Source organism: Rhinatrema bivittatum, chromosome 7 (genome assembly GCF_901001135.1).
Source record: "Rhinatrema bivittatum chromosome 7, aRhiBiv1.1, whole genome shotgun sequence".
In the NCBI taxonomy this organism is placed as follows: Eukaryota; Metazoa; Chordata; class Amphibia; order Gymnophiona; family Rhinatrematidae; genus Rhinatrema; species Rhinatrema bivittatum.
In genome coordinates, this window is record NC_042621.1 from 7,999,974 (window position 1) to 8,027,523 (window position 27,550).

General features: G+C 43.9%; 1 protein-coding gene across 2 annotated transcripts in view; it reads right to left on the reverse strand.

The window, feature by feature from the left end:
• Nucleotides 1-27,550, reverse strand: part of CDH13 (cadherin 13) — a 1,208,179-nt gene that overhangs the window by 665,162 nt on the left and 515,467 nt on the right. For both annotated transcript variants that reach the window (XM_029608118.1, XM_029608117.1), the window contains exon 5: nt 997-1,149. In XM_029608118.1, coding sequence (XP_029463978.1) covers nt 997-1,149 — 153 coding nt within the window. The remainder of the gene's footprint in view (nt 1-996; nt 1,150-27,550) is intronic.

The following is a 27,550-nucleotide window of genomic DNA, read 5'->3' on the forward strand; positions in this document are numbered from 1 at the left end:
AGGAAAGCAGGCGCTCAAAAGTGAGCGCCCATTTTCTGCACAGATTTATTGCATCAGCCCCTGTGTGCACTATTTGCAAACAGTGTATGCCGTTTGATCATCGTGTGCACTAGTTGCAAATAGCGCATGATTTGCTGAAAATGAAAAAAACTAAAAACCCCATAAATGAAAAACTAATTTAAACCCCCCCCCCCCCAATAATTAACAAAATGAATACAATAACCCTAGCATTATGATGTTCTCAATTATCTTTTCTATCCCTTTCTGAATAATTTGCTTTTTTGACCTCAGCTGTACACTGGATTGAAGATTTCAATGTATTGTGCACATTACATGATGGTGATGCCTAATATGGAACCCAGCATTGTGTATACACAGCTGGTTTGCCCCAAGTGCACACACCTTGTACTGGGTTTGCAGTAGTGACACAACATAATTCTTCACAGTACAGCAACAATTTATATTTACAATGAAACACCCCTTTTCCTGTCCGTCCGTCCCCCCCCCACACACACACACACACAAATAAGGAGGGGGGTGGAGGGAGGGAAGAGGGGGTTTTCCATTGTAAAATAAGGCCATAAACAGCCTGGATAAATCACAACCAACTGCTTGAGCATTTGTTTGGCTTCTGCTTGGATACAGAACACAATATTTTTTGGTCCATGACTTTTTGAGTCAATTTCTCCAGCAGCAACTACAGTAATCGTAAGGAAACAGCTAGTTCAGCTCCCATCCAAAATATTAAAATTATAGAAGCAGAATTTGGTTTTCTATAGTGCTTTTGATGTAAACTATAATTTCAAAGCACTCTGAAGATGTGAAAAACGGCAGTGGTATTAGCAAAACACAAGGTCGAGAGAATGGCCCACAGTAGCAAGCAGCTGCTTAAAAGGAACAGGTGTTCTTCGGCAGGGATTTCCATTAGCAGTCCTACTAATAACAATCATGAAAGCATATTGCAGGCTCTTTTGCCAGCATTCTATGCCCACTTACATAGTAAGTCGCAGCTGCTTCTCTGTCAAGGGACCTTGTCACCTGCACCTCTCCGGTGTTCTCATTGATTCTGAAAATTCCCTTCGGATCCTGATCTGCTCCCTTTCCGGTGAGTCGGAATTTTGACCCTTCTTGTTTGTCGCTCACTAAAACCTATAAGATGAAATGGACATGGAAAGAGATTAGTAAGGCAGCAATGGAAGGGGAACCTGAGAAGCATTAGATAAGGAAATTTATATTGTACAAATTCAACTTATTATTATGAGGCAACCTAGATCCCAAGAGGTCTCAGAGTACTGTAATGTGCTACCTTGACACAGCTTTTCCATATTATAATAGAGAACATGATACATGCTAGTAGTGTTCCAAATTGGCATCAGAGTGACTATAAGGATAACCCCTGCTTATAAGATAATGATCCTTATCATTCTTACAGCACTACTGAACATATGCAGTGACATAAAAGGGTAATAAATATTCAAGTATGATCAGTACCTGTTCTAAAGTGCTTACAGTCCCTTTAGATACCTAAAGCAATGGAAGATAAATTGACTTTGCCTATGGTCCCTTGGTGTGTCAGTGGGAGAAGCAGAATTTGAGTCCTGATATCCCTAGTTCTCTGCCCATTGCTCTATGAGGCTGCTCCTCCTTGTATTACAGAACCAGTATCTCCTTAAATGGAGCCCATGCAATAAAACTCATGCAGCACACATTTTAGCATGGGCACGTAGTGAGTGGAGCAGGAAATTTAAAGGTGAATTTTCAAACTGTTTCATGCATAAAAATTAGTATATACACACTTAAATAGCCTCTCCTCGTGATTCTGTATTTTATAAGAGTCCAAAATACATGCATATGTTCACTTTTGCGTGCACAAATATTTATTTATTTATTTATTTATTTATTTAAAAACTTTTATATACCGGTATTTGTGGGGACATCATACCGGTTCACATAATAACTGCAAGGTTGGAAAGTACATTTCAACAGGGAGAGTAACTGGGCGCAGGGATAACCAATAGGCAGAATGAAGGATAGAAAACAAGAAGGTCATAACCAGAGAATAACAATTAACAATTTACACTGAATATCTTCTTAATATAAGGAGAGGGCGGTCACCTGGAGGGGGGGGGGGGGGTCGGGCTACGGAGGGGGAGGGAAAGCTATTCTGTGTAGGCATGGTTGAACAGATATGCATATAAAACATGGGCGTTCCCAGATGGAGCCAACATTTATGTTTGTAAGTTGCTATTTTAAAAGGCGCGCGTATGCATTTTCCAACCTACTCTAGTATTTTTTTTTTTACACCTGCTAATTATCTGGCGTGACCTTAAATGTGTTATTGTGTAGTACTGCCTGGCTGGGTGGGTGAACTGAAGGGAGTTCAAGAACCAATGAGCAGCAGCAGGACTGGGCAAACTGGTGGACGAATGAGTAAAACTGGTAATTTCATCGACACACACGTTTATAAAATACACCAACATACATGCATAAATTGGGACTTTTGCAAGTACAGTAAGTCCTGCTTTACCTTTCATGTGCACACATTTTTAAAATAGGTGAGTAAAGTATGTGCATCTAATGCATTGATATACATAGTTTCAGCGAATTACATGGATTTGCATGTAAGCCTTCATATGGGCATATGTAGTGGGCTAGATATATGCATATTTTATAATACGCGCATATATCATAGGCGCTTGTTATAAAATACTATAGTAAATCTATGTGTGGTGACGTAAATATGCTGCCGCATGTAGTTATTTGAAAGCTATTTTCCCAGTGTTCTCATGGTAAAAAAAAATGGCAGAAATTATGTGCCCTCACTATTTTCATGGGCTATAATGCTAAAAATGGCTCAGTGGCATAGCGAAGGGGTGCCAAGACCCCCAGGCAGCAGGCTAAAGGGGGCGCCTGGGGATCAGGTCCAGCGAAGAAAAGGCCTGTGGCCGCCAGGGGATCCCATCCTGCCCAGTGGCAGAAGCTGGGGGAGGCCCAGAGCCACCAGCGGATCTCATCCCACCCGGCAGCAGAAGTGGATGAATCGGCCTAGCGGCGTTTTGGGCATACCCCTGTGAGCCAATCCAGCAATCACATGGATAGTGTTGGTCGCAGCAGCCCCATGCTTGCGGGGCTGCTGCGACCAACACCAGGCCCCTAGCCGCACTTCTCCCATAGTCTGATCTGCCTCCAAGTATCTCCCACTGCGGCTCCTCTCTTGGCCCCTTTTCTCCACTTTCAGCCACATCTTCCTGCTAGCGGTGGGCGGTAGGCCTCCCTTGGCTACCTCAACTATGGCTCCATGTCTTCTCTTCTGCCGCATCCCATGGGCCTCGGCCCATGGGATGCGGCAGAAGAGAAGACATGGCCTCGGCCAAAAAAAAAGAAAAAAGGACTATCCAGGTCTTGCAGCTTGCTCCTTCCTACTACATCCCACTAACTACCAACCAATGTGACTAAAAATGCTTAAAGAAAAGTGTGTAAATGAGAAAGTATGTGAGAAAGTAAGTGTATGTGAACCATTTGTGTGTACGTGAGACTATGTATGTGTCTGTATGTGTGTCAGTATGTGAGAAAATGTGTGACCGAAAATGTTATGAGTGTGTGACAGAGAGGGAGCCAGTGTGTGTGTGTGCATGTGTGTGTGTGTGTGGGGGGGGGGGGAGGAGAAGAACCAGCCTTTGAGGGTATGGAAGAGGGAGTGGAACCAGCATATGTGTGTGTGGAGGACAAGGAGTGGAGCCAGTGTGTGAGTGTCTGTATGTGTGTGTGTGTGTGTGCCTGAGAGAGAAGGAACTAGTGTGTGTGTGTGCGCGCTTGTGCGTGTGCCTGAGAGACACGGAGGGAGCCAGCCAGTCTGTGGGCATGTGTGATTTTTGAAAGAGCATTTGTGTGTGTGTCTGTGTGAGTGTGAGGATAAACATATGTGTATATGAGAGAGGAGAAAGTTTGTGCACCTCCCTGCCCCTCCAAGACAATCTCAGGGTGAACAGAAGTCAAAAGTTCCCAGGTGAGGTATTGCAGTTTCCAGTTCAATTTGTGTTTGCACTTTTCCATTTATACTTTATGGTCTCATTATTCTATATTTGGTGAGGTGTCTGTGTTCTGCATGTGTGGTTGAGGTTAAGTATTCTGCTAATGTGTTGATTAATTGTAGGCATCTGTAGAAGTTTGGTTTGCACTGTTTTCCTTATAGAAGGTATATTGGTGTTTTAGGGCCTGGTGTAATGTTTGCAGGGTCACCTTTTCATAGGGTTATAACTGAGAGCTGGCAGTTAGTGCTGATTTGGAATGGGAGGTTTATTATATTATAATTGTAATTTAGTTTGCTCGTGGCTTTCTGAGGACCAAGCCCACACCCAACATGTGTTATAATAATCCCAATACCATATGTGTTCCAAATGGGGTTTTTTTGGCTTTAATGCAGGGTTTTCTGGTTGACAACAAAGCAGTGCATGTACTAAATATAATATGCTGGTGTGATATTTTTACTTCAAAAAACTCTACTCTGAGTGTCCTTTTTCATGCAAAATCTTTTATTATAAATCCATAATTTTAAATTGTGGGTGAAGAGGGCCATGGTGGGGGAAAGGCTAGGCACAAAGCTGTAAGATTCACTTAGGGTGCCTGATACCCTTGCACTGACCCTGATTAGAAAAAGAATCTAAAATGTTAAAAAAAAAAAAAAAAAAACCAGAATGAGGGGCCAGCACAGTAATTGTTCGCACAGGCCGCAAGAAAGTTAGCACTGGCCCTGCACTGGCGAGGTTCCCACCCCTCCCCAGTGAAAAAAGTCCCATGCGATGGTGCCGGTGGTGATGCACTGGCGGGTGATGGGGGATACAGAGGATACAACAAATGCATTTGCCCCCAGGCACCGAAGACCCTTGCCACACCTCTGAAATGGATGTAGAGTGACATCATCATGTTAATTAGCATGAACATTCTATTTATCAGAAGCTCTTTAACTAGCCCAGCCTTAATTTTATTTATTTATTTGTTTGTTTGTTTTTCTGTACCGAAGTTTAGCTAGAGGCCTTCACTCCGGTTTACATTTGAAACAACGAGTTACATGTGAAGAAACCAATGGAAAGTATAATTGTAACTGGCAGAACCAGGAATTACATAAAACGAGATAACAGGGAACACAGTATGTGCAAGATAACGAGGTATAGTTATATATAATAACATATAATAATAACTAGATATAACAGTATAATGAGATGACTGGTAAATCCACAGATTAAGACAGAGGGGGACAGGTTATGGTTAGTTTATGACAGTTGATGGGAATGAGGCATGATGGTTGTCTCTCAATGTGATTTAAATAACTGTACTGGTAGGGTTTAGAGATAATTATGAATGTAAGCACTATCCGAAAGGGAGTGGGTTGTTGTGTGGGTCGGGTAGATTAACGGATCCCGTCTTTGAAGGCATGTCTGAATAGCCAGGTCTTGAGTTATTTTTTTAAAAGTTTTAGTGTTCTTTTGTAATCTTAGGTGATCCGGTAGCGCGTTCCAGAGGTGAGGACCTGCGATTGAGATGGCTCTGTTTCTTACAGTAGTATGTTTGGCGGTAGAAATTGTTGGAACATCCAGTTTTGATTTGTTTGATGTTCTTGTGTTACGTTGTGATACATGTGTCTGTATGATGTTGTTTAGGAATGTGTTTTCCATGTTGTAGATTGCATTGTGTATTATGGTCAGAGTTTATATTCGATTCTCCAAAATGGCGCCGGCCGTACGGCAACACGATGCGACTGTAGGAGGTCGTTCCGGACCCCTGCTGGACTTTTGGCAAGTCTTGTGGGGGTCAGGAGGCTCCCCCAAGCTGGCCAAAAGTCCCTGGGGGTCCAGCGGGGGTCCGGGAGCAATCTCCTACGCTCCTGACGTCGGGGGACAAAAAAACAAAATGGCGCCGGCGCTACCTTTGACCTGTCATATGACAGGTCAAAGGTAGTGCCGGCACCATTTCTACAACACACGGAGGTCCGAGAGTAAAAGATCACACCGGGACCCTTCCTCTGGACCCCAGGTAATTTAAGGCATTTTGGGGGGGTTCGGGAGGGTGGGAGATTTATTTTAAAGGGTCGGGGTGCGTTTTAGGGTTGTTTTAGTGTGCCGGTTTTCCCGCCCTCCCCCTTCCCCTCCCCCTTCCCCCAATTTACGATTTTTTGACGATAAATCGGGGGAATTGTTATTGTATCGCGGCTCTAACGATTTTTGACGATTTAAAATATATCTACGATATTTTAAATCGTCAAAAAACGATTCACATCCCTAGTGTTCGCTGAGTTGTTTGAGTGTGGCTTTCTCTGTCAGTTTAGTGAGGAGGGGCAATATCGATATTGGGCGATAGCTGTTGAGATCATCTGGATTGAGGTGTTTTTTCTTTAGAATGGGTTTGATTGTTGCAATTTTAAGTTTATCAGGTAGTTCACCTTCCTCGAGGGATTTATTATTGCAGAGATGGGTGGGGCAATTATGTGAGCTATTTCTTTTAGAGTATGAATTGGGATTGTGTCTAGTTCATGTCATGCAGGGTTTAGGTTTTTGAGGAGTTTTTCTGTTTCGATAGTTGATATGGGTTCGAAGGTGGACCAGGACGCAATATATTGGATGGTTGGTGGTTCATCAATAATTGTGGTTTTGATGAAGTTTCTTGTAATTTTGTTGATTTTGTTTTTGAAGAAGAGAGCAAGATCTTGGCTGAGGTTTTTGGTTTGGAGTGTTGGGCAGTTGTTGCTCGATATCAGGTTGTTTACTATGTTGAAGAGTAATTTAGCATTGTTCAGAGAGTTTTTGATTTTATTACTGTAGTAATCTCTTTTGGTGTTCATCATTTTTTTTATAAATCACCAGCTGTGTGCGGTATCTTTCTAGTGTTAGTGGACATTTGTTTTTTCTCCATTCTTTTTCTTTTTAATGTGATCACAGTAGATAAGCAGCCAATCTAAACAGACCATGCTCTATCCTGTTTTCCTCAAAGCTCCTCCTTCTATCCTCTGAAGAGGTATAAAAGGAAGACCAGCTACCAAGACAGCATCTCTGTGCTGATGGAGAGCAATGAAACATGAATGAGCAGGTTGGTTAAAATCTGAGAAGGAGAGGACTGGAGGACTGGAGACTAGGCTCCCAAGTTTATGCAATTGCTGAAGAAAACACAGAATTAGCTTATTGCTGCATCACAGAATCAACATTCCTGAAAGCTTTCCCACCTCTTAATTCACTCTTCTGAAGGAACTAAAGGGTGCCCTGCCTGCCTTCAATCTTAGCTCTCTTTTTTCTCTCTGGTCTTGTTCCCCTCACTTCTTTCCTCATGCCCTGACGTGGAGGGGGTAAAGTTGTAATGGACAGAGAAAGCAGTCAGAAAATTCGATCCCTCAAAGACCTCTTAAATCTTTTTAAACCCAAAGATGATTTTTATAAAATTCCTGGATGTACTTTTAGGAGCATTTCATCTTTATACAAAGGTTCTTCCACCTCCATATGTAGTCAACCGTTAGGAGTGTGCATTTGATTCTAACAAATGCCAAAAATGCAACAAATGAGGATAGTTTTGGTTTGTTCCAAAAGGAATAAATTGAAAATAGACTACTAAGAAACTAACCAAAAATATTCAGGTATTTTCGTATTCATGGCATTTTATTTTTCTAAATGGGCCTCCAGCAGCCCTAGTTGTGCTTTCCTGACCAAAACAATGTTCAGGTCCAGCACTGAAGCCAAGGCCAGAGCTGTGGCTAAGGCCAGGGCCTTCCCTTTGTGTAAAACTGTCAAATCCAGGAAACTTCCACCCTGGCCTCCAACTTACCCCCTTCCTGGATCCTGTTTGTAAAAGGGTAAGAGTGATGCTAAGTTGCTGCTGTCCATATCCCAGTGCTTTAAAATTGACATCATCTACTTGCAGGATGGCACTGAAATTATGATGTCACTTTGGCGCCTTCCTCCAGTACAGCCAATGCCATTTAGACGTATGGCCATAGAAATGGCAAAATTACTTCTTACCTGAAAATTTGTTTTCTTCTAGGACAGACAGGCCAGGCCATATAAGTGGAGTTATGCAGTCCAACCAGCACATGGGAGAACGCTAACTCGCTGATGTCACTCACATATAGCCCTGCACAGACAACAGCCTGCCAGTATTTTTTTCAAAAGTCAACTGGAAATAACTGAACAACTCAAACTTTAAACCTCATTAATGTAATTTTTTTTTTTTTTTAATGACCAGAAGCACTGGTCTCAGTAAGAAAGCATAGTGAGATATTTTTCCTGCCAAAGATATAAACTTGATATAAAATCACCCAACAGAAGCTCTATATCCTCACATACAATTAAATCAATCAAGACAAAAAAGAGGATATTGTTAAAGTTATTTAAATTTGTTTTTATATCCCTCTTTCTAACAAATCAATAAATGGGAACAACACCATCAGTAATAGTGCAAATTGTAATTTAATCCATCGCCTCGCGCCACACAATGGGCCGCAGGCAATTTCAGCACTTAATCAAGCACTAGATGTATAATCATTTGGTGTTGTTCCGTATCTATTCAAAAATTAATTCTTCAATTAATTTAAAATCATTATTTTATTAATTTTTCTTTTTTTATTTTTTACCCCAAAATTATATTCACTAAATCCTAAGATTTCCAAAAATGTATTTAAATACCACTAACACCACATTCACCGTAGGTTTTACTTTAATTTCAAACCCGTCCCTGTGTTGCTATTATTCTAGATTTTATTTTATCATTAAATCCTAAGATTTTTTGAATATACTTAGCCCCACTGTAGATTTTTTATTTTTTATTTCGGACGGTTTTGAAATAAAAAATCACTGGAATACGTAATGGTGATCGAAAATGTTTCACTCCCCTCAAAAATCAAGAGACATCTGGATGAAAAGAAAGAGGTCTCCCTTGCACATGATTCTGATAACAAGCCAATGCTGCCACTTGCACTTTTAATGTATTCAGGGCCAATCCCTTAACCAGGCCTTCCTGAAAAAATTCCAATATTAATGACTCTTTCAAGCGAAGACAGGAGCGCTCCTGGCACCAATTTTCAAAAACCCGCCAGTCTCAAATGTAGGCCAAAATAGAAAATGTATGCGTGCGTAACAAAATGCTTACTACAGCCAACAAATAAAAAGATAAGCCCACTGCGGGGTAAAACCATAAGACAAAACTGAGCCTGGTCTTTGTAAAGGATCAGACCCTACTGAAAAAAATCCCTGTGTGGCAGCCTCAATGGTTTGCCCTCTAGAAGATGCTGAAGATTGGTGTATCAAGGCCTTCATGGCCAATCTGGGGCCGCCATCAGCACCAAGACTGGATGCTGTGCCATCTTCTGTAGAAACCTGCCTATCATGGAATACATAGAGCAACTCATCCCATGGCCATGAATGAACAAGCACAGACATCAAGTGCTTGAGCGTCAAGGGGAGAGTGAGCTGATTCCCTTACCATCTGCACAGCCCTGTGAGTCAGTGCTCCCGCAGTGGCGGGAGCTGTTGATGTCAGCCTGTGAGAATGTTTAATATCTTGCAATACAGTGCATCTGGGGAGAGTGAGGAGAGCTGACCCCTCACCATCTGCTGACATCACCCCGGTGAGAATATTTAACATCTTGCACTGTGCCAAAGGGGTGCACCCCCTTTGTGCCTTTTTGGTTTGGTCCCTCTCCTCACATTTCTTAAAGCTCAGGATTTGTAATGGGTAAGAGGAAGAGGACTACTAGGATTTACCCATCTGAGCCAGTTACATCCTCTATTCTCTCCCAACCAACTCTTGAAGCTTTTAATTTTTCAACACAAGCAACTTCCGGACAAGTTGAACTTGGACTTTCAGTTCCATTCAAGAGACAATAGTCTCACTCAGTCCAACAGGTCCTTCTCTACCACAGGTCTTCCAACTATGGATAGCCTGGAAGGTAGGATACAGGCATCCACTCCTACATCCGCATGTGATGGAACGGCTCTCTTCTGGTGGAACTGTTTTTGGGATCCCTCATAGAAGTTGGAGCAATTGGTTATTCTTTGCCTGACAAACCTGCTAATGTTACCTTGGACAATTTGTGGACTGCAGTTAAAAAATTTAGATAAGAAATGTTCTCATAAAGTTGATTCTGTGTTACAATCTTTAAGTAATGTTACTAATCAGGTGAATGTCTGTTCACAAAATATTAAGGAGTAGGGATGTGAATCGGTACCCAAAATTTTTTTTTAAAGTACCTGGTGGTCCAGCGGGGATCCCAGGAGCGATCCCCCGCGCTCGGGCCGTCGGCTGCCACCAATCAAAATGGCGCCGATGGCCCTTTGGCCATAGCATGTGACAGGGTATCTGTGCCATTGGTCGGATACCCTGTCACATGCTAAGGGCAAAGGGCCATCGGCGCCATTTTGATTGGTGGCAGCCGACGGCCCGAGCGCGGGGGATCGCTCCTGGGATCCCCGCTGGACCACCAGGTACTTTAAAAAAAAATTTTGGGGGGGGGGGATGCAAAAGGATTAAATTTAAAGGGTCAGGTGGGTTTGGGGTTTATTTTTAAGTGCCCTTTCTTCCCGGCCCCCCCCCCCCCAAAAATGATAAGAGAACTCCACAAACAATTCTCTGGGGTTTTCCTATCGGGTTCGGGGGCCCCCCGAATTCTGACGAGTTTGAAAATATCTTCCGATATTTTCAATCGTCAGAAAAACGATTCACATCCCTATTAAGGAGCAAAGTGGAAAGTTGCAGGGAATTTTACATGATCCTAATGCTGTTCCTGTAAAAGAGAAAGTTTTCTTACATAGACAAATTGAAAACATGGGAAATTACATGCACAGGTTAAACTTGAGATTTTTAAATTTCTCCAAATGCTTTCTAATTTCACCAGTCGAGATGCTGAAGACATTTTATGTTGATAATTTAAAGTTTTTAATGAGGCTATCCTTGAATTTGAGAGGGTCCTTTATTTGCCACACCTCTGCTCAAAATGTTAGAAGAAATGATATTATGCCCGCTGAATCTTTAGATCTTACTGCTTTTCTTCAGCAGTCTCACTCTAAAGTTACAGAGAAGGCAACTTTCTTAGTTACCTTTAAATTTGAATCTGACAAACAATTGACATTAAGATTATTTTCCTGCAGTAGGAAAAGTCTTTTTCCTTGGACAAAAGATAGCTGTGTTTCCAGTTGTTACTGAAAATATTGTTTAAGTTTCTTTCTTAATATGATTTTCCTCTGTGTGGACTTAATTAGCCATAAGTTCATGTTAATGTATACTGCCTTTCTTTGCAATGAATTTTCTTGTATTTCTTTTTGCTTTTTGTTTTTCACAAAAATCAATAGTTACAATAAAACAATGATGCACTTCGCAATCATTCGGTTCTCCATCAGACCCAGACAAGGCCACCCCCAATGAGAAACTGAGCTGGAATGCCTTGTGTTCTAGCTCCCATTCTCTCGAGTCTAAAATGTGTCAGTTGAGATAGTCTGCCCAAACATTTTTGACCCCTGTGATATGGGAGACAGACAGTCTAAGGCAGCAGCACTTCCATTTCCAGAGAGACCTGTTGACTCCGTGCCTCTCCTTGATGATTTATGTATGCTACCGCCCTGGCGTTGTCAGACATATATTGCTTTTCTGGTCAGCCGGTCTGCAAACTTAAAGAATGCCAAATGAATTGCCCGGGCCTCCAGTTCATTGATGGACCATACCATCTCCTCAGGAGATCACTGCTCTTGAGCCACTAACTCCTAGCAGTGGGTTCCTCAACCCTGGAGGCTCACATATGTCATGACACTATCCAGTTGGGAATTTCCAAGTCCACCTCTTTGTTCAGATGAATCATCCGTATCCAGCAGAGAAGCTTCTGTTTCACCTCCGGTAGCAAAGACAGACATATACCGTACTCCTGGGATTGAAGACTCTACCTGGCCAACGAGTAGTTGTGAATGAGCGCATGTGCACTGTTGCCCATGGGACTACCTTTGGCGTCACTGCCATTGAGCTCAGTATCTGTAGGTATGTCCACACCGGACAGTGCATTGTCCACAGAACGTGGACTTGCTTCCAAATCTTCTGGATATATTGTTATAGAAGAAATACTTTACCCTAAGCTGTGTCGAACCATACACCTAGACATTTCAGAACCAGGGAGGGTTGCAGCTTGTTTTTGGCTAAATTAGCCACCCAACTCAGCTCCTGCAACAGCTGGACTACTCTGCGAGACACTGAATGTCTCTCTGTCTCTTACTTGGCCCTGATTTGCCAAGTAAGGTGTCCAGATATAAGTGAAATAAGATGCTTTCCTTGTGAAGAGCTGTGGCCACCACCACCACCATCACCTTGGAAAAAGCTCTAGGCTAAACTGAATGGTAATGCCTGAAAATGATAAAGGCATCATAATACTGAAAAATGCAAAAACTGCTGATACTCTTTGTGGATTGGGATATGCAAATAGGCCTCCATCAGATCAAGCAAAGCGAGAAACTTTCCCTTATGAACCGCCTGATAACTGACCTCAAGGTCTCCATCCTGGTCACCCAAAGAAACTGATAGACCCCTTTTAGATAAAAATGATATGAAATGATCCCTACTTTTTGGGAACCACTAAGTAAATGGAATAACAACCTGTACCTTCCTGTTCCTTTGGAACCATAACTGCAACATGATCAGCCGCTGCAGGGTAGAATGTTTGGAAGCCCTCTTTGTTAGGACTGTGGACCCTTGGACCGGGACGAGGGTTGGTAGTTCCACTGGGGGAAGGCCCCCAATGATACTCGTCGCCGGCTGTTGGTTCAAGTGAGGGCAACCTGCTGGAGCTTCACCTATATCAGCCCTCGTTCCCCTCAGGTTGAGCCCTTGGGTGCCGGGCCCGGCAGGCCTTAGGTGCGGGTTGCCTCGAAGAGGACAGGAGCGACGGCAGGCAAAGACAAGGTCAGGAGTCCGGGTCGTAGCTGGCAGAAGAGGTGCAGAATGAGAGTCCAATCCAAAGATCCTGGGCAGGCGGCAGTCAGGCAAGACAAGGACCCAGGCCAAGGGTCAAGATGGGCAGCAGACGAGCAGAGACAAGGAGACAAGCTGAAGTCAGAACCAGGAGATCAAGCCGAGGAGGGAAGCACAGGAACTGGATGATGAAGAGAGGAACGGAGACGGGAACACTGGTACAGGCTGGAACACAGGAAATAGAAAACACCGGAACAGGACTCAGGAACCACAGACAGGAACAGGAACAAGAACAGGATCAGGATCAGAAGACAGGAACCGGAAGACGTCAGGAACAGCAACTAGCACTCTGAGGAGGTGATCTGTTGCCAAGGCAAGGATCTGGGGACTGAGGCAGGGTTTAAATACCCCTCAGTCCTGATGTCATCCATCGGGGCCGGGTGAAAGTTTCCCGCCATGGCCCGTTTAAGAGGCGGGATCTTCTGCTCACGCGCGCCTAAGGTGAGCCCCGCTGGGAGGAGAACAGTGGCGTTCAGAGCTGTGTGGGAGGCTGTGGCTGGCTGGCTCTGAAGTGGAGCACGCCGTGCCAGCCAGAGGAGCAACTGTGCCACCTTAGAAGAGGTAGGGGGGACCGGCCATGGCCTGCCATGGCCGGGAACCACATCACTCTTCTCAAGGTAATTGCATGGGGAAACCATAAAAGTGTCTGTAAGTAGTGGCATAAGCTCCAACATGTAACCATCTCTCACTACCTCCAACACCGACTGGTTGGAAGTGAGTTGGGCCCATCAACGATAAAACTGAGATAGATGACCACCTATCTCCAGCACTGAAGGATGGCCCCTCAAAACTTCATTGTGAATAACAGGGTGCCCTGGAACCAGAACTTCCTTCCATACCAGGCTTCCTTGATTGAAAGGACTGGGTCTTGCCGAAATATCAAGTTGTCATGCTTCTAAAACCTCTGGATGGTTGAAACTGGTGCGAATTGCAAAACCACCCCCTTAAGTAGGAGAAGCAGGGAGCTGACATTTTATCCTCTAGCAATCGAGGAAACTTGGAATCTCCCCAGCAATTTGTTATCTTTTTCAACTCGTCCCCAAACAATAGTTGACCTCTGAATGGTAACTTCATGAAATTTGACTTAGAAATGGTATCAACCAACCAATTTCGCAGCCAAAGCAGGCATCTGGCTGCTTCACTGAAGCAAAACCCCTAGCTGGTGCTGTATGCACCAAATCATAACCATCAGTCAGGAATGCAGCCCCTGACTCTTTATATGGGCCACTGTCTCCCAACACTTCCTGAACCTCTTGAGACAAACGCAAACTGACTGACACTACTATGCAGCAGTAAGCAAAAATCTGAAAATTCATGGCCATCACCTCATAGGCCTGTTTCAGAATAGCCTCAATCTCCCGATCTTGGACATCCTTCAGGATTACTCCACCCTCCACCAGTATATGGTGGTCCATTTCGCCACTGAGCGCACCAATGCATCCACCTTTGGAAAACAATTGGTCCAATGCATTAGGATCCAGGGAGTAAATAACTGTCAAGGATTATCCCACTTTAAAATTCGCCTCCGGAGAACTCCACTCCAAAGTTCTTGCACTGCTTCATGGAGAGGGAAAAAGTAACAGGAAGCCCTCCACAAGCCGACCATAATAGGATCTTTCTTTTGTGTCTTAGCAGTATCCAGAGCTGTCCCATCACTGCCTAGCACCTTTAGCATCTGCGAGACCAGTCCAGAGAGCTCTTCCCAGTGAAAGAGTCGCAGCATAGTTCTATATGGTTCTACATCTGGATGAATCTCGTCCTCTTCCAATGCCACCTTTGTGGCATCTGCCATAAAGAAACCAAACTCCTCCAAAGAGTCCTTTGACAGACCTTTGTCCTCCTCTTCTTCCCTCCAGTCCTTCCTGCATCCCTTTTGCCACTTAGAACTGCTGGGTGGAGAAGAGGTTTGGGGCCACTCGTTTGCCACTGCGGTAGGTGGGTGACTTGGGGTGAGACCTCTCATGGGTACCTGAATTTGAATCATCCTGCCCCTTGCAAAAGGACTACAAGCCCTTAAAAAATTCAACCCAAGAGAGGGCTGAGAAGTCCATGCCTGTTAGGAGGGAGATGGATAAAATCACTTTGAACTCCTGTGGGTATAGGCAAAATAGGCTGTAACAGAAGAGGGGTGAGGTCCTCCCCAACCTGAGAAGGAGCAGATAAATCCCCCTCCCCCAGGAGAGGTTATCTCCCAGCTCCTGTTCTAATGTCTGGAACACCCCCTCCCCCCCCAGGGTAAACTCCCCTGGAGGCACTTCTCCCTGAACCTTCAAACACCTCTGGCACAAGCTGAGAGACAGTTTTGGATTAATTTCCCTCATGTGACAAACAGCACATATCGGGAGCTGACTCCTGCATTGGCTGTCAAGCGCCATGTTGAGAGCTCTGCCTACACATGGTCAGCCTGCCGCTTCTGTAATTAACATCTTTGTTTCTCCATTGGCGACATTAATCCAGGGCTTGGGATTTTGTCTTTCATTCTATGTGGACGACTTACAAATAACTGATTTTGTTAATAAAAAAGAATTGATTTATCTTCCTTCAACAATTGTTTGGAAAGGTTTGCAAATTGGCTATCTAACATACCCTCCAGGTGTATCCCTCTAAATCAGAGGCAGTTTGGTTCGCTATTAGATCTACTGTCCCAGCTGTGGCTCCCATGATGTTAGATATACCTATCCCTATAAAACCTAAGATGATCTCATTAGGTGTTCAGTTAGATTCTGCGCTTTCTATGACAAATTTCATTTCAGGAACCATACAAACATCCTTCTGTTCTTTGAGATATATTAGGAAGATTCGCCCATTATTAGTGGTAAAAGATCTTAAATGTCTGGTATATGCATTTGTGATGTCAAAGCTGGATTTTTACAACTCTTTATTACTTAGGATTTCCAATTCACAATTCAAGCACCTCCAGTAGTTGCAGAATACTGTAGCCAGGTTGATTTTTGGTCTCCATAAGTACAATCATATTTCACCTGTCTTTGAGACAGTTGCATTGGTTGCCAGTTTCTTACAAATTCAGTTTTAAAGTCTTAAGTCTTGTCTTTCATATTCTTTCAACAGGTCTCCCATTTTATCTTTCTAAAATATTAGTCTCCTATATTCCATCTCATTTTTTACATTCATCTCAAGCAGGACTTCTTCATGTCCATCACCTTCAATAGTCCGTTTAGATTCCACTAGAGAAACCACATTCAGTTGTCAAGCACCTTCTTCATAGAACTCCTTACCACTTGACATTCGTTCTATTTCTGATTACTTACATTTTAGGAAAGCAATTATGACCAGGTTATTTAATAAGGTATTTGATAAAATTTAAGTTACTTTTGCAGAGTGGATGATCGCAATCTGGTGATGCTGTAACACTGTTTATATGTTGAGTTCTTAGTTAATTTAATTTAATTTAATTTGTATTTTAATTTTGATTGTGTATTGCTGGACTTCTAATTCTATTTTTTTCTTTTATTAAGTCTAAGTAATTTTATGTTGGCGTTATTTTAAGTTTATGATTGTTTTACATTTTGTACCACCACTTTGGGTAAAGTGTTTTACAAGTGGGTTATAAAGTTTTAATAAATGTAATGGTGCCTGCTGCATGCCTGCTGAGCTGTTGCTACTGCTTTCACTCCTACAATTTTCCACCAAAATAATGCTCGTTTCCCAAGCCAGTGACCTCCCCCATCGTCAGGAACAGTTCATCTCCACTCGTGCGATCGTGGTGATGTTTTTTATTTTTCTTATAAAACTTTCTCAGTCAGCTGCACTGCCACAAAGTCTCCCTGAAATGTCTGCATTCGAAAGGAGAGGAGAAGTGAGCCAGGGTATGGATGGGAGAGTAAAGAGGCTGAGCCCAAGGTTTTCTTACCCCCTATCAATTGCAGCCAAACAGAGAGGGAGAAGGCCACCAGCCATCACCTCCCAAAAATCTCCCAGTCTTATTTTCTTCCTCTTCTTTGTTTTTATTCTTTTTTTTTAAACTAGACTTACTCTGTCTGCTCAACTGAGGTAGGGAGACCTTGCTATCACCTCAGGAGTGCCTTCTTAAATACTGCCTAATACCTGGGAGGCTCATGGCCACATGAGAATGCATGTCCACCATTTGCTGGAGTTGTAGAATACTGGCAGGCTGACGTCTGTGCAGGGCTATATATGAGTGAGGTCAAAGAGTCAGCGTTCCCTGTCTCCATCTGTTGGTTGGAGTGCATAAACCCACTTGTGTTATCTGGTCTACCTGTATGAAGAGGAAATATGGCTTACATCTTAATGATGCCAGCTTCATTGGTGGAAGGAGCCAAAGTGAGGTCACTTCAGCGCCATCCTCCATGTAGATGGCACCATTTTTAAATGCCGGGACCTAGGCAGGAGTGAATGGACACCACTCCTGCCCTTTTACAAGCAGGAGTCAAGAAGAGGGAAAGTAGCAGCTGGGATGGGAGCTACCCAGCCCTAGAAGTTTACATGTGGAGGCCGGTGCTGCGCCAAGTTTGGACAGTTTTTTTGGACTCAGGAAGGCCCAGCCAAGAGATGATTTTTTTTTTTTTTAAATCAGTTTGTTTTGTGGTGTTTTTCTTATTTAATGTTTTAGTTTTTGGTTTCGTTGAGCCAAACCAAAATAAAAAAACATCAAAAGAACTGAATAAAAATGAAAAAAAAAAAAAACTATACCAAAAACTCAGGGGCTTCACATCGCTGTCAACCATAAACCTGCTTCAAGCCTGCAACTGTTGGTGTCTCACAGCTGGCAGAGAGGGCATTCATTTCACTTCATAGAAGCCTCAATGACTGGAACTACTGCTGACAAGTTTCAAACTTGTGTTGTCAAGCCGTTTTCTGTATCTGTCATTAAGTGCCCAATATATGCACACATATTTTTCTGTGTGATTAACAGCATAACAAACTGCAGATACTGATTGTATTTTCAGCATACAGAAGCTCGTATACTCAGAAAGACAAGGGCTTTCTCAAGAAAATAAAGGGTACTTGTACTGTATTTAGTTAAAAACAAAGGTAATATTTCTTCACAATGAAAAGTTTGTAATATATGTTTTTACTTGTTAAAATAGTTTATTTTTGTACTTAGTAAATTTTGTATTTGTTTAAAAACAAACAACATGAATGATTTTCAATTTTAAAAATTGTTTTTTGGATAGTCAAAGATGTGAATATTTATGCAAAAATATGCAAATTTGTCACACAGCTGTTGCGAAATTTTGAAAAATCTTCCACAGAATTTGCTAACTCTTTCCCCAGAATCTTGAAAAGTCTGCCACAGGAAGCTGGAGGCTCTGACCATAACCTCTGTAACATAACTCTTCCAAAGCTTAATAATAATTCCAATTAGGAATTAAAATGATTTGCAGATTTGTCTGTGCACATCCAAACACCAAGCAGGATTATAAAATTAATCTGAGGGCAACAAAATTCTTTTCCAATCCATCGCCAAGGCTGGCGATGTTCATTTCATTTGCACCAACCTAAAACTGTAAATGTTTCCACAGTAAGGTTAAGTCAAATGTTTATTCCAATGCCTGAGTCATACCAGCTCAAAAAAAGAGCAAAAGGTTTTATAGGAATGGAATGGTTCCCATTTGTAATAAACATTTTTTAAAGGACATATGTTTGTTGTCCAGTTGCTTGGTGAGCAGTGCAGACTTTCAGTAATGGAAACGGCAGTGGAATTTAACTCTGCTAATTCCTTTTTAAGTCAGCAGCATTAGTTTATGGGTACAACCCAGAAATAAAACCTTCTAGCTGCAAACCTCCTTCACTGTTCTGTTATGAGCACATTTGGAAATGCAACACAGAAATCGCTAAAAATGTCACAATATCCCGGTAATCTTTCAGACTGCTCTGGATGAAATGACAGTCTTCCCCCGCGGTTGTCTGTGGATTTGCCCACATGAGCCTGAAACCTAACAGCATGCGATGTTTAGATCAGGCTCCACCTAATGCAGCTCAAATTAAAACTTGCTCACTTTTTTGTTTTATCTCGTAATCCGAAGGGTGCTCAAACCACTCCTTGGTGCCCCCATAACCCGTCAGGTTTTCAGGATATTCCTACTGAATATGCATGAGAAATAGTTGCGTGCACATCCAGGAGAAAACATTGCATCATCTGAACTTGCTTTGCCATGTGAAACATTCCACCTCATGGACAGCCTGCATTCTGCAGCTCACGCCATATGCCCCATGCTGTACCACCGAGCCATGTCTCTTTCTGCTTTGCTTTTTCTTCCGCCGTGCAGCTTCTCATGATCATTGAGGGACAGTCCCGCATCACGGATGTTATTATTACCATTAGTTAGACCTTGGCACTTACAGAAGGCGCTTTCCTAAGTGCGACTGCGAATGTAGCTTAGTGCACAGATCATTGCAGGAAAATGCTGCCCATTACAGACCAGATCTGTTGGGAGTGATCAATATTGAGGAAGTGTGAAGGGATCAATGAAGCAAAGGAGAAGAAAAGAACTGGGAATTGAATAGCAGCACTGTTCATGGAGGTACCTTAGGGAGAAGGGAGGGCAGCTGGAGTGAAATCATTATACTTGCTTGATATCAGGGTACACACAAATTATACTGAATATCTAATATTAAAAAGTATATAATAATTCCTAGTTTATCTGGATGCTTTTAGCCTATATTGAAATCCATTCCTGGTGAAGCCGGCCCAGTGGGTCAGTGGGCTTGTTTCCTTAAGGCCCAATTTTTAAAAACCAGGAGATATGCGCGTGGCTGGGCCACGCACGTGTCACAGGGATTTTCAAAGGTCCATGCCCATGCATGTATCTCCCAGTGTTACGTGCTCCACCCGCGGCCGTCTCACGCGCTGGCCTGCTCACCTTCATGGTTCCATAGCGGGCCCCGGGATGACCTCCCTCGCGGTAGTAACCAGTCCTGTCAGGCCCCGGCGTCCCGCGGCGGCAGTCGCTGGGCCTTCCACTGCGTGCCAGGCCTCACGCCGAGGCTCGGCATCCTCGGCCATGTTATCCACGCCCATACGCGCTTGCGCCTGGACTGTCCGGACTCATGTAGGGCCAAGGGCGGGTCCTAGCTCCGCGGCGTGCCCTGCTTGATCCCTGGATATAAGGAAGTTCCTGTCTCTGCTTCCTTGCCTTGGCAATCAGGTCGGTTTGTTCTAAGATTGCCTCCGCGCTTGTTCTTGTTCCTGCTTGTTCCTAGTCTCGTTCCAGGATCCTTCTATTCCAGTTCTGTTCCTGACTCGTTCCTGCATCCTGCTTGTTCCTGTGTTCGTCTGTCTGTCTACCCAGGTAGTACCCTCGGACTGCCTTACTGGTACTGACCTCAACTTGCTCCTGACCTGCCTGCCTGCCTGCCTCAAAGACCACAGCCTGTTCCTGACCTGCCTGTCTGCTTGCCACTTGCCTCAAAGACCTCAGTTTGTTCCTGACCTGCCTGCCTGCCGCCTGCCTCAAGACCTCAGCCTGCCTTTGACCTCATCTGACCTCCAGTACCTGACCCCTGCTTTGCTGACCATTCCTCGGACTGACCTCTGGATCTTGAACTTTGCCTGCCTGACCTCGTCTCCAGATTCTGACTCTGTTCCTCATCTTGTCATCACCAACTCTGTTCTCATTCTCCTTGTTCCAACCAGCTCCCCCTGTCTCCGTGGGCACACTGGACTTTCACTCTCTCAGGAGACCCTGTGAGGCCCACCCAAGTCCAAGTGGCCTGGGTCCCTATGGGCTCCTCCCGGGGGGACCTCGGGCTTCCACTGTTGAAGCTCTTCCCAGCCTCTGTCTCCTCCAGTGCTCCACCCCTTGGGGGCAGTTACCTCCTGTTCCCTTTCAGGAGGTGACCCCCAGGACAAGGGTCCACCTCCAAGCGCAACAGGTTGCCAAGGCCATGGACTCGGCGGAGTCTCCCGCTCCAGGGTCCTACCAGGACTGGCCACCACAGTGAAACAACATCATCAAGCTTTAGAGACGCTGGCCTTCTTCGGTTGAAGAACTGCGCTGTCAACTACAAGATACAGCAATGGCCAACCCAGGGGGCCTCTCAGCCACTATGCTTCCCAAAGCAACACTGGCACTTCCTGCACCCCCCAGGTATAATGGGGATCCACGCTCCTGTCGTGGCTTCCTTAATCAGTGCTTTATGCAGTTTGTGCTACAAACCTCGTTTTTGAAGGAGATCACTAAAGTCACCTTCATTCTGTCTCATTTGGAAGGGAAGGCTCTGGCATGGGCCTCTCCCTTATGGGAACACTCTGATCCCATCCTCTCCAAGCTATCTGACTTCATTGCCCAAGCAGACCTTCGGAGACCCAGGTCGTATGGTTATCGCTAGTCATAGCTTACTCCACCTCTGTCAAGAGTCAAGGACCCTCTCCAAATACACAGTGGAGTTTCGGACCTTGGCCACAGAACTTGGGTGGCAAGAAGATTGTCTGTAAGCCATCTTCCTAGATGGACTCTCCTGTGCTCTGAAAGATGAGCTCTCTGTCCGTGAGACTCCCACGTCTCTAGATCTCCCTTGCCGGAAGGATTGATCATCACCTCCGGCAAAGATGCCTAGAAGTAAAGGCTCCACGCCCTCCTCCAGTACGCCCCACAAGTGCACCCTGCACTCCAGCGAAGATTCCTGCATCATCACCTTCCTCCATGGTAGAACCTATGGAAGTGAATCGTGGGCGATTGTCTCCGACTGAGAATCTCCATCGGCGAAAGGAGGGGGCTTTACTGTGGCACTTCTGGACATCGTCTGCAGTTTTGCCCCGTCCGCCCGGGAAACTGCAATGCCTGAGCCTGGCGGGGTCCCGAGCTTGGGTGCAACTGTTTCTGGCCCTCAACTCTTGCTTCCTATATCCCTGGGCATCAAGGCCCACAGCTTTGAGACCACTGCTCTCATCGATACCGGAGCGAGCAGTAGCTTCATTATGGACAACATCGTCAAACTCTTGAAAATACCTCTCCAACCCCTAGAGGTGAGTCTTCGTATTGCCTCCATCCAGGGGGAATATCTTCCAGGTCTCATTACTCACCAGACAGTGGCTATCCATCTCACTGTAGGTACCCTCCATGAGGAAGAGATGTCCTTCTACGTCCTAAAATGCTCAACTCATCCGGTAATCCTGGGGTTACCCTGGCTCCAGGTCCATGAACCCCAGTTCGATTAGCAATCCCTGCAGTTGGTACGGTTGGGCCCAAAATTCCAAAAGACTTGTCTGCACCCGGTATCCCCCGTGATACCCGTCTTGAAATCAGTTACCCTTCCAGGGTTACCTCCGCAGTATTCTGACTTCAGTGATGTGTTCTCTAAGCAGAAAGCGGATACCTTGCCTCCGTTACGCAAGTTCAACTGTCCTATTGAATTTCTGCCAGGCACTATGCCTCCCAAAGGCAGAACCTATCCATTGTCCCAGCCTGAAACTCAGGCTATGCCAGAATATATTAAAGAGAATCTAGAGAAAGGCTTTATCTGTCCATCTGATTTCCCCCGTAGGAGTGGGGTTCTTCTTCGTGAAGAAAAAGGACGGTGGACTACATCCCTGTATCAATTACAGAGGTCTCAAAGCGATAACTCGTAAGGATCGATACCCGCTACCCCTCATTAGCGAACTGTTCTTTCACCTTGAAGAGGCACGAATCTTTTCCAAACTGGACCTGAGAAGTGCATACAACTTGGTACGCATCCAACCTGATGAGATTTGGAAGATGGTGTTTAAAACCAGAGTCGGCCACTACGAATACCCGGTAATACCTTTTGGGCTATGTAACGCTCCAGTCGTCTTTCAATGCCTCATGAATGAAATCTTCCGCGATCTCCTGTACAATTTTGTAGTCATATACCTCGATGACATTCTGATCTTCTCTATGGTCATAGAATCCCACAGTGAATACGTCCGCATCATCCTCCAACGTCTGAGAGAGAACCATTTGTACACAAAACTGGAAAAATGTCTGTCTGAGCGGAATCGCTTACCCTTTCTGGGATGCATCATCTCTGATCGTGGATTCTCAATGGACACGGAAAAACTTCAGGGAATCCGCGACTTGCCTCAGCCAGCAGGCCTTCAAGCGTTGCAACGCTTTCTAGGCTTCACTAATTATTACCGGAGCTTCATTGCGACTTACTCTTCCATAGTTGCCCCACTCACTGCTATGACTAGGAAAGGGATCAACACCCAAGTTTGGACACCCAAAGCAATTGCTATCTTCCAGAGGATTAAAGAAGCCTTCAGCTCTGGCCCTTGCCTCTTTCATCCGGATCCCAAGCCTCCCTTTGTTGTGGAGGGAGATAAGGATGTGAATCGTGTGACTGATTGTCTTAATGATCGATTTTGGCTGAGGGGGGGAGGGAATCTGATCGTCTTAGTTTTTTAGGTTAAAAAATCGTTTTATCGGGGGGGGGGGGAGGGCGGGAAAACCGGCACACCAAAACAACCCTAAAACCCACCCCGACCCTTTAAAATAAATCCTCCACCCTCCCGAACCCCCCCAAAATGTTTTAAATTACCTGGGGTCCAGTGGAGGGGGGTCCTGGTGCGATCTCCCACTCTCTGGCCACGGCTGCATTAAGAGAAATGGCGCCGGTGGCCCTTTGCCCTTATCATATGACAGGGCAAAGGTAGCGCCGGCGCCATTTTGGTTCCTGTGACCTGACGTCACGAGTGCAGGAGATCACTCCCGGACCCCCACTGGACGCACAGGGACTTTTGGCCAGCTTGGGGGGGCCTCCTGACCCCCACAAGACTTGCCAAAAGTCCAGCGGACTTTGCAGAAGTCCTCCAGGAGCAACCTTCTGCACTCGGGCCGTATTGCCAATATTCAAAATGGCGGCAGCCATCTTTAAAGATGGCGCTGGCCAGCCAGTGCTCCTACCATGTGACATGAGCCGGCCAATGGCACGGATACCCTGTCACATGGTAAGGGCAAAGGGCCATCGGCGCCATCTTTGAGTGGCAGCCGACGGCCTGAGAACGGGAGATTGCTCCCGGGACCACCACTAGACCACCAGGTAATTTTAAAATGTTTTCGGGGGCTCAGGAGGGTGGGGGAAGCTAAGGGGTCATTTTTAAAGGGTCGGGTGGGGTTTTTTTTTATCGGGCCATCGGCGCCATTTTTGAGCGGCAGCCAAAATGGCGCCGATGGACCGAGAGCGGGAGATCGGTCCCCGCGCCCCCACTGGACCACCAGGTACTCAAAAAAACCTTTGGGGGGGTTCGGGAGAGTGGGGGAACTTAAGGGATTCGTTTTATAGGGTCGGGGTGGGTTAAGGGGCTTTTTTGGTGTGCTGGTTTTCCCCGCCTTCACCCAATTTATGATTTTTTACGATAAATCAGGGGAATTTCTATTGTATCGCGACTATTAACGATTTAAAATATATCTGACGATTGTTTTAAATCGTCAAAAAATGATTCACATCCCTAAAGATCAATGCCATGGCTACAAACATCTGAAAGCCTCGTTGACCCCCAGAGAAGGGATGGAAAATCTCCATCATCTTCGTAGAGCCTGTTAAATCTGGGCTCCAGGGAGAACAAGGATGAAACATGGCGAATGGTTGCAGGCAAAGAGGGCCTCATGGAGAAGAGGTAAGGAGATTGAGATACAAATAGTGTTAAATACCTCGTTGGAAATGCCAGATATGATAACTCTTGTTGAAATATGGAAAGCCCTTACAAAGATGAATACTGCGATAAATGACTTAACTAACGTTGTAAAACATAATATGGAGGTAACACATAACCTGGAAAAGTCTTTGAACAAAGCTGAAATGGAAATTAAGGATATAAAGAAGTCAAAACCAATTTAATAAAATCTGAGAATTTGGTAATGAAGAGGTGGACTTCCTAGAAAATGAGATGAGGAGAAACAATCTGAGATTCTTGAATTTCCCCAAGACAAAATGGGTGAATCCAAAAGATCTTCTTAAAAGTTACTTAACCAACATTCTGGGCTTTTCAGAAACATACCAGAGATTTAAAAAATATATTACCTTCCTGGAAAGGAAACTAATTCAAAGCAAGAGGAGCAGGACAATATTGCTTTTGATAATCTTACAGATTTTCTGGAAAAATCCTATGAAACCAAAATTGAAGCAGGGGCAACTTTGCTAGTGACTTTTACGCAGGTCTTGGACAGAGATAATATATTGACAATGTGCTTTAGGAAACAACTATAGCTTTTTTATGGTTTCCAAATAAGAGTCTTCCCAGATATTACTAAAAAGATGCAGGAGAAAAGGAAATCTTTTCTAAAAATGAAGAATGAGGTGCTTTCAAGAGGCATTAAATTTTATTTAAGGTTTCCTTGTAGGTGTATTTTGATACGTCAAAATGAGAGATATATTTTTTCTGATCACGAACAACTACGCGTATACTTGGACTCACACTCTTAATTTGCTCCATTAGGTATTGGTTAATGAATATACCTACGGCATGACATGGTGTTACAGCTTTATTATTATTATGAAGATTATTTGCTTATGAAACCGCTTGTTATTTGATTCTCCCATTATTCTTATAATATGTAACTAATAATATTTCATGATTTATCTATATGCTTGAGTAAGTAGTATTTCTATTATCTTCTGTTAACAGGCATTCCCCTAATCATTGCAATAGCCCTGTCTCAGTTCTGAGGCCTTCCAAGCAGCCCCCATCTCTATAGTTGTATTTAATTTTGAGTTAACTTTCTCCCTCTGTTCTTCCACCTCCCAAGTTCCACTCCCCTGTTTGATTGTAACTTTTTGCTCCTTCATATTATTGTTAATTGTTATTATACTATGTTTTCTGTAAACCGATATGATATGACCGATGTCATGAATGTCGGTATAAAAAAAGCATTAAATAAATAAATAAATAAATAAACATTGTTTTCGATGTATTTGAAACTGAAACTTCAATAAAAATTAAAAAATTTAAAAAAAGAAATACTAAGAACATAAGAGCATAAGAAATTGCCATGCTGGGTCAGACCAAGGGTCCATCAAGCCCAGCATCCTGTTTCTAACAGAGGCCAAACCAGGCCACAAGAACCTGGCAATTACCCAGACACTAAGAACTTATCCAAACCTTTTTTGAACCCAGCTACACTAACTGCACTAACCACATCCTCTGGCAACAAATTCCAGAGCTTTATTGTGCGTTGAGTGAAAAAGAATTTTCTCCGATTAGTCTTAAATGTGCTACTTGCTAACTTCATGGAATGCCCCCTAGTCCTTCTATTATTCGAAAGTGTAAATAACAGAGTCACATCTAGTTGTACAAGACCTCTCATGATCTTAAAGACCTCTATCATATCCCCCCTCAGACATCTCTTCTCCAAGCTAAACAGCCCTAACCTCTTCAGCCTTTAGAACATAAGAAAATGCCATACTGGGTCAGACCAAGGGTCCATCAAGCCCAGCATCCTGCTTCCAACAGTGGCCAATCCAGGCCACAAGAACCTGGCAAGTACCCAAAAACTAAGTCTATTCCATGTTAGCATTGCTAATGGCAGTGGCTATTCTCTAGGTGAACTTAATAGCAGGTAATGGACTTCTCCTCCAAGAACTTATCCAATCCTTTTTTAAACACAACTATACTAACTGCACTAACTGCATCCTCTGGCAACAAATTCCAGAGTTTAATTGTGCGTTGAGTAAAAAACAACTTTCTCCGATTAGTTTTAAATGTGCCCCATGCTAACTTCATGGAGTGCCCCCTAGACTTTCTACTATCCGAAAGAGTAAATAACTGATTCACATCTACCCGTCCTAGACCTCTCATGATTTTAAACCCCTCTATCATATCCCCCCTCAGTCGTCTCTTCTCCAAGCTGAAAAGTCCTAACATCTTTAGTCTTTCCTCATAGGGGAGCTGTTCCATTCCCCTTATTTTGGTAGCCCTTCTCTATATCTTCTCCATCACAATTATATCTTTTTTGAGATGCGGCGACCAGAATTGTACACAGTATTCAAGGTGCGGTCTCACCATGGAGCAATACAGAGGCATTATGACATTTTCCGTTTTATTCACCATTCCCTTTCTAATAATTCCCAACATTCTGTTTGCTTTTTTGACTGCTGCAGCACACTGAACCGACGATTTCAATGTGTTATCCACTATGACACCTAGATCTCTTTCTTGGGTTGTAGCTCCTAATATGGAACCCAACATTGTGTAATTATAGCATGGGTTATTTTTCCCTATATGCATCACCTTGCACTTATCCACATTAAATTTCATCTGCTATTTGGATGCCCAATTTTCCAGTCTCACAAGGTTTTCCTGCAATTTATCACAATCTGCTTGTGATTTAACTACTCTGAACAATTTTGTGTCACCTGCAAATTTGATTATCTCACTCGTATTTCTTTCCAGATCATTTATAAATATATTGAAAAGTAAGGGTCCCAATACAGATCCCTGAGGCACTCCACTGTCCACTCCCTTCCACTGAGAAAATTGTCCATTTAATCCTACTCTCTGTTTCCTGTCTTTTAGCCAGTTTGCAATCCATGAAAGGACATCGCCACCTATCCCATGACTTTTTACTTTTCCTAGAAGCCTCTCATGAGGAACTTTGTCAAACGCCTTCTGAAAATCCAAGTATAC